At 28.1% G+C, this 8469-nt stretch overlaps 1 protein-coding gene across 1 annotated transcript; it reads left to right on the top strand.

Annotated features, from left to right (window-relative positions):
• The first annotated feature begins 210 nt into the window (after positions 1–210).
• On the top strand, positions 211–4743 carry LOC111918575 (paired amphipathic helix protein Sin3-like 6). The gene is made up of 15 exons (XM_052766785.1): positions 211–278; positions 711–851; positions 952–1114; positions 1200–1298; positions 1378–1530; positions 1706–1954; positions 2046–2203; positions 2391–2491; positions 2601–2855; positions 3065–3546; positions 3628–3719; positions 3804–3933; positions 4087–4239; positions 4338–4402; positions 4704–4743. Exons 1-15 carry the CDS (start codon positions 211–213, stop codon positions 4741–4743), a joined length of 2349 nt encoding a protein of 782 aa, XP_052622745.1.
• Positions 4744–8469: the final 3726 nt, after the last annotated feature.

Genomic DNA, 8469 nt, shown 5'->3' with positions numbered 1-8469 from the left:
AAATCTGTAACACTCAAATGCTAAATTTTGTTTTGCAGAAAATAGGAACTGGTGTGATCGCTTGACAGGTGTGTAGGCTGCGTTCGTTTCCTGTGATTTCTGGGTTTAGGAGGTTTTCAGAATTAGTTTCTTGTGGCTTGATTGTTAATTAGGGTTGCAGGTGTCGAGAATTTTTGGTTAAATAGTAGTGAGTTTGATCTTTTTACAGGTATGGAAAAGTCTGTCGATGACGTCAGTAATAGCTGTGAACTTAAGCAGGCGGATCGCGTAGCTGAACTGTAAGCCTTGCGTTTGGATTAGAATTTAGTTTGTTAGATAAAATATATGGAGAAAATGGTCGATTATCATCTTTCCTTCAGGTGTTTTTTTAGCTGTGAACTTTGTTAGAAATGAAAGTTGGTTTTCTTTCCTGGTCACCGCTTTGCGATTAATGTCTAGGATTCTTGAGTTTTTTGTTATGTTTCGCTGTTTCATTGTTGAGATTTTTGTTGGATTATTCGGAACATTTGACCTATATCAATGATCAGGTTTAAGATAACAACATAAATCCTATTCATTTATCTTCTTTATATCGATTTATATATTTTTAACGGCGGAACTATTTCTTAGTGCTTATGTTTTTTATTATTATTCTTGATTTTATAGTGTACTGGTTTGTGTTGCCTATGTTCAAAGTTTCGATTTATACATTTGATCTTTGTGCAATGAAGCCCCGGGCAACCCCAAATGGATGAAGGCCCCAAATTGACAGCTTTAGATGCTAAAAGATACATCAAAGTGGTAGAATCCAGGCTGACAAGAGAGAAATATGTCGAATTTCATGGTATCTTGCAAGAATTCAGGGAACATAGGTTTGTGAGAATTTATGCTTCTTAAAATTTCATGTGTTGTTGATTTGCGATAACTTATATATAGTTGATCTACTACATTCAATTCATTATCTCCTTTTAGCATTGACGTCCCTGGTGTCAAAATGAAGTTGATGAAACTGTTCAACAGAGATGAAGAACTACTTTTGGGTCTGAATATATTTCTTCCTGAAGATTCACAAATCATCTTGACACAAGAAGATGAGCCTAATGATCCAGTCATCCAACTTGTACAGCATATTAAGGTTATAGCATCACACCATTGTTAGAAACATCAACTTAAGTCTCCCATTAGTTAAATTGATTATTGTAATTGCTATTTGCTTGCAGATGCGACTTCAAGATGAAAATCATATTTATATATCTTTTCTATCTATTTTAAATTTGTATAGAATGGGAAAATTATCAGCTAATGAGGTCCATAAGAAGGTATGTCATTAAAGAATTGTATATTTGTATTTGTATTAATGGTATTATTTCACATACAAGATATTACTATCTTGTTCAGGTTGCCGATCTTTTTCAAGACCATCAAGACCTAATTACTGAGTTTACCAACTTTTTACCTCAATCCCATGCAAATTCCATTGGAATCCATAACACCCGCAACGAACACTCGAGCTCATCATTAACCAAAAAGAGACGTTTTTGGTCTAAAGAGGTGATACTCTACCTGTTTTTAATTTCAAAACTTTATTCATCAAGCTCACATTAGGTAACCCTTAGACTTACCAAATACTCATTGGTGATAACTTTCATGTTTAATATCAAGATTTCATAGCAATGATCATTTGGATTATTATACATTATATGAATAATCATGTATTTATTGATAGGAAACTATGGCCTCTCATACCGAAGATGTTGAGATTGGTGGTCAGCCTAATCCAAATCATGGAAAAGCATTTGCCAAATGTCATGAGAAAGGAAAAAGGAAAAGGTCTACAACCGGTGGGAAACTTAAATTGGGCTCTAAGAGATCTACAACGTCAATAAAAGACAAGCATAAGGCAAAACTATCTCAAGACCTCGACCTCTCTACTAGTGAAAGCTGCAATCCAAGTTATAAGCTTGTCCCAAGAGATGTAATAGCTTCTTGCATCGTTAACTTTTTATTCTTTATAAGATTTCCACTTTACTTGGTTATTATTGTCATTGATTGTTTGTGTAATACAGTGTCCTAAACTACCCAAAGCAAATCAAAGAAAAACAATGGATGATGAAGTACTGAATGATCATTGGGTTTCTGTTATTTATGAAAAGGAGGGTCACTCTTTCAAACCATTGATCAAAAACCAATACAAAGAAATCTTATTTCAACATGAAGATGACAGGTTGGCTTTTTTGATGTGTAATCTTTGAATTTTATCTATGATCATTGCATGTCATAAAAATACTTCCTTCTTTGGAGGCATACTAGACTATGTGATGGTTTCTTTACATATTATTAGTTGATATAGAAAAGTAGAGTCACATAAATAGTTGCATTTAATGATAGTGTTATTGATAATTGTATGTCAGGTTTGAGTTGGATATGGGTATAGAATGCATAACGCTTACGATTAAACAAGCAGAAGAATTAATGGAGAGAATTGATAAAAAAATCTATCAAGATAAGCAATGTTTTTCCTCTTGAAGATTATTTTCCAAGTAAGATGTTGTTTCAGTAAAGCAACTGTAGTTCATCTAATTTTGAATCTTGTTATTCACCACTTTCCTTATGGATCTCAGGTCAAGGTTTGAGGTTCATCACAAATATTTATGATGATTATGGACATGATATGGTGAATGAATTAAGGAAAAATGTGTCTTCTGGTCTGCCTGTAATATTAATTCGTATGAAGCAGAAACAAGAGGAATGGATAATGTTCTATTTAGAACTGGATAAGTTGTCGCGCCAAATTTTTGTTGAAAACCATCAATTGTCTCTAGATCATCATGGTTTCTATCTCAAGCAACAGGATGAAAAGATTTTACGTGATACAGGTAAACTGATACCCTAATAAGGTAGCCATAGTTTCCGTTCATTTTGGTCTATTAAAATAGGTGGGAAGATGAATTCCCCTCTCACCTTCATTAAAAGATAACTCTAGAAAGCTTGTTTACCCGAGTCGCATTGGATATTCCCCTATGTAACAAATGCAACCTTACTTACGATGAATCATTACTTATGTGTTTCACTTTTCATATTGTAGTTTTGTTGGCGGAAATCAATAAAATTAGTGAAGCCAATTCAAAAGAGGATAATAGTCATCAAGTTCCACATCTAGACTTCAAGTACTATGATCTGTATATTCATGGAGACTTCTTTAAGCTCATAAAAGTTTATGGTTCTGGAATATTTTCCTCAAAACAACTTGAAGATGTTTTGAAAATCTGGACTTGCTTGGTGGAACCGTTGTTTGGTTTTGTTCAAATAGTAGAAACGAGCAACGACAATTATCATGAGTTCGTGACAAACGAGGTTGATTTATTTTCCCTTGTAGATCTTGAAAAAGGTGGTTTTGTAGCATGCATGGGTGATAGAATGAAGGTAGACAATACAACAGAGGATGTCGGCAAACAAAATTACCATGATAAACATCAGGAGAGTGATTTAGGCAAAGATGTCGGTGCTAATAATCTACATGTGTTCTATGGAGATGATGCCTTCTACATTTTCTTCAGACTTCATCATGTAATGATACTTTGCTATAAATTGAGGATTTCAAATTTTCTTCAGACTTCATCATGTAATGAATTTTTCTTTAATGAACAGGAATTATACTCAAGACTCCAAGAAGCTAAACAATCTACAAGTGAGAAATGGCAGCGTTTAAATGATACAACGTGTAATGATTCAAATGCTATGTAAGGTTATGATTTCCTTTTCACCAAACTGTTTTTTATGTGGTCATTGTCAGATATTTGATTTTATTTCCATTTTTATTTTAGATTCTTGGATTTCCTACATAATTATCTTGTAAATAGAGAAAAATATGAATATGAATGCCGAACTAGTTTTGTCACTAGGGCAGGACTTATCTACTCGATAGCAAGGTTAATCAGCAAACTTTCCAGACAGGTGACATCCTTATTTCCATCTTTTAATTGTTCCATTCTTATATATATATATATATATATATATATATATATATATATATATATATATATATATATATATATATATATATATATATATATATATATGTTAACTTCATTTTTCAAGTTATATCAGCTACTAGCTATTGCCAATAATGAGGTCGATAACAAGCTTCTAGACTTGTTTGTTCATGAGAAATCAAGAGAACCTGGGAGTTTTGTAGAAGAAGTTTATATTGAAAAAGCAAGCATGATTGTTAATGGCAATAAAAAATTTCGGTTTGAGCATGTAAGTAGTAATGTACGCCTTTGTTTTCATTGTTCTTTAATATATAATATAATTACTATATATCGGTATTCTCATTAACAAAATATTTTCAATTGTAGCTACTTATACCAGATACAGAAGGACAAAACAGATTAACGATATCACATATAAACTTATATGAAAGGTATTTTGGACGCATGGTTATAATATAACATTTAGTTTGAGCTATCTTTTGTGTCAAACGTTCTAGTTTTTGAGATCAAATGAAATAATAGTTGTGATAATAACTAAAAAGAATTTTTGTTTCTACAAAAATATAAAACAAGGCAATGCTAAAAGGGAAAGGGTAATTGAAGGAGTTCGAATTGCCAATGGTCTTTCGGATAATATGAAATGCAGTACATCAGAGGTAAATTTATATGATAATTTCAAAAACTAAGGGAGCTAAAATATGTTGTTTTGACATTTCAACATTGAATGTGCAGGAAAACCCGCTCCAGCCCAAGACTATATGATATGTATTAGCAACAGATAGCAACCATATTATGTCATAATTAATGATGATCTAATGAAACAATAAAAGAACACTAATAACACAAACATAGGTGGAAACACTTGTGGGGAAAACTATAAGACATTGATATCCTCATATCATATCATATCACCATACTATACTATAAAGAAAATATTTGTTGCTATCATATTATGCATTTTAAATCTCCATTAGATTTTAATTTCCAAGTTAATCTAATTCATATATTATTTTAAAATATATTATTAAATGCAAAATACTATCTTTTTATTGACATAATTTTAAAATGGTTATTACATTACATGTATTTGTTAATTTAAATATTATGTTTATTCCAAAATATAAAAATTTTATCAAATACTATTTTTCAAAGTAATAAAAAATATTTAAATATTGTAAATATAGAACGGTAAGTTAATAATATTAAATGGTTTTAAAATTAATAAACAATAATAACATCAATTTATAAATTATACAACAACACCTTTAAAATCAATACATTTTAAGTAAACATCATGATTAAACTTAAAAGATTGGCACATAAGTAAAATATTTAAATTAATTGATCTTAACAATTAGTAGAAATAAGATGAAATCGAAATTACCAGCCATACACACACATACATACACACACAGACACACACACACAGACACAGACACACACACACACACACACACACACACACATATATATATATATATATATATATATATATATATATATATATATATATATGTTCAGATTGATATGAGACCATACAAATTTTATGAGACCGTAAAACCCAATCTTAAAATAATTTTAAAATGCAAAATAAAAGGAAAAATCCAAAAATTCTTTTTTTAATTATTATTTCGGAAGTTTAATTACCTAAAAAAATTAAGTTTTTTTTTTTTTTTTTAAAATAAGTTAAATATTCTAATATAATATTACACTGTAAATATTTTTATGTGATTTTTAGAATGTTAGAATATTCTGCTAGATTTATCGGATATGTAAAATATTATAATATTCTACTAGAATACGTAAAAAAATATTTTTTGGAAATAATAAATTCCAAAAATAATATTTGAATTTTTTTTTCGAATATTTTCAATTATTTTCGTTTTAAAAATATTTTTTTTATCTACTAAGACGTGTCAAAAACCGAAGATTAGTTTTATTTTCATGGTTTGGTTCCTTTTGTTCACGTATTCTATTTTGGGTTATACCAAGGAGTGTCAAGAATTGAAGTTTAGTTTTCTTTTTAAGAATCCAACTTTATTTTCGTGGTTTGTACGTACCTAGACCAATTATAAAATTTTAAATTTGTTAGTAGTTGTATGACTCCAGCTTAAAAAATAAGCAAGGCCAATTATTAAAAGTTGTTTTAAATTTAGTCTAGTTTATGGTAAATATTAATTCAAATAACGAAAAAATAATCTCATCATAAAACTGTAATATTTGCGATTTAAAAAACCACATCTTCAAGAAACATTTCAAATCAGACTCCATTAAGTACAATATAACATATCAACATATAATACATAAACATATGTAATTATTGAGTAATTGAATCAACTTTCATCTAACAATTACAAAAACCTTAAAACACTTAATGATGCAAAGAACAAAAACTATTCACTACAGGTCATATATATATATATATATATATATATATATATATATATATATATATATATATATATATATATATATATATATGTATATAAAAGAAATTTGAATTGTGAAGTGAGTATCGTTGGAATAATGTTCATTCGATCTGTCTTCAAAGGAAGGATCGTCGAGAAACATAGCATGCATGTTTATTACATGACATGATTGATGTTTATTTCAAGTGTGTAGTTGATTAGGTAAATAAATTATAGTTAATAAGACCATACTAATTTTGTGAGACCGTGAGACCAAATCAAAAAATAATTTTAAAATGAAAAATAAAAGGAAAAATCCAAAAGTTCTTTTTTGTTAATTATTATTTTCGGAAGTTTAATTACCTAAAAGAATTACTTTTTTTTTTTTTAAAATACGTGAAATATTCTAATAGAATATTACATTGTAAATATTCTTATGTAATTTTTTGTTAGAATATTCTGCTAGATTTATCGGATATGTAAAATACTATAATATTCTACTAGAATACGTAAAAAAATTATTTTTTGGAAAAAATAAATTCCAAAAATAATATTTGAAATTTTGTTTCGAATATTTTCAATTATTTTGGTTTTAAAAATGTTTTTTTTATCTACTAAGGCGTGTCAAAAACCAAAGATTAGTTTTATTTTCATTGTTTGGTTCCTTTTGGTTCACGTATTATGTTTTGGGGTAAACCAAGGAGTGTCAAGAATTGAAGTTTAGTTTTCTTTTCGAAAATCTAACTTTATTTTCGTCGTTTGTACGTACCTAGACCAATTATAAAATTTTAAATTTGTTAGTAGTTGTATGACTCCAGCTTAAAAAATATGTAAGGCCAATTATTAAAAGTTGTTTTAAGTTTAGTCTAGTTTAGGCTAAATATTAATTCAAGTAACAAAAAGATAATCTCATCATAAAACTGTAATATTTGCTATTTATAAAACCACATCTTCAAGAAACATTTCAAATCAGACTCCATTAGTTACAGTATAACATATCGGCGTATAATACATAAAAATGTGTAATGATTGAGTAACTGAATCAACTTTCATCTAACAATTACAAAAACCTTAAAACACTTAATGATGCAAAGAACAAAAACTATTCACTACAGGTCATATACATATATATATATATATATATATATATATATATATATATATATATATGTATATATATATATATATATATGTATATAAAAGAAATTTGAATTGTGAAGTGAGTATCGTTGAAATAATGTCCATTCGATCTGTCTTCAAAGGAAGGATCGTTGAGAAACATAGCATGCGTGTTTATTACATGACATGATTGATGTTTATTTCAAGTGTGTAGTTGATTAGGTAAATAAATTATAGTTAATGAGACCATACTAATTTTGTGAGACCGTGAGACCAAATCAAAAAATAATTTTAAAATGAAAAATAAAAGGAAAAATCCAAATGTTCTTTTTTGTTAATTATTATTTTCGGAAGTTTAATTACCTAAAAGAATTACTTTTTTTCTTTAAAAATACGTGAAATATTCTAATAGAATATTACATTGTAAATATTCTTATGTAATTTTTTGTTAGAATATTCTGCTAGATTTATCGGATATGTAAAATACTATAATATTCTACTAGAATACGTAAAAAAATTATTTTTTGGAAAAAATAAATTCCAAAAATAATATTTGAAATTTTGTTTCGAATATTTTCAATTATTTTGGTTTTAAAAATGTTTTTTTTATCTACTAAGGCGTGTCAAAAACCAAAGATTAGTTTTATTTTCATTGTTTGGTTCCTTTTGGTTCACGTATTATGTTTTGGGGTAAACCAAGGAGTGTCAAGAATTGAAGTTTAGTTTTCTTTTCGAAAATCTAACTTTATTTTCGTGGTTTGTACGTACCTAGACCAATTATAAAATTTTAAATTTGTTAGTAGTTGTATGACTCCAGCTTAAAAAATATGTAAGGCCAATTATTAAAAGTTGTTTTAAGTTTAGTCTAGTTTAGGCTAAATATTAATTCAAATAACAAAAAGATAATCTCATCATAAAACTGTAATATTTGCTATTTATAAAACCACATCTTCAAGAAACATTTCAAATCA

Source organism: Lactuca sativa, chromosome 8 (genome assembly GCF_002870075.4).
Source record: "Lactuca sativa cultivar Salinas chromosome 8, Lsat_Salinas_v11, whole genome shotgun sequence".
NCBI classification, from domain to species: domain Eukaryota; kingdom Viridiplantae; phylum Streptophyta; class Magnoliopsida; order Asterales; family Asteraceae; genus Lactuca; species Lactuca sativa.
The sequence above is the reverse complement of the archived record's forward strand: the minus strand, read 5'-3'. Positions and strand labels throughout refer to the sequence as shown.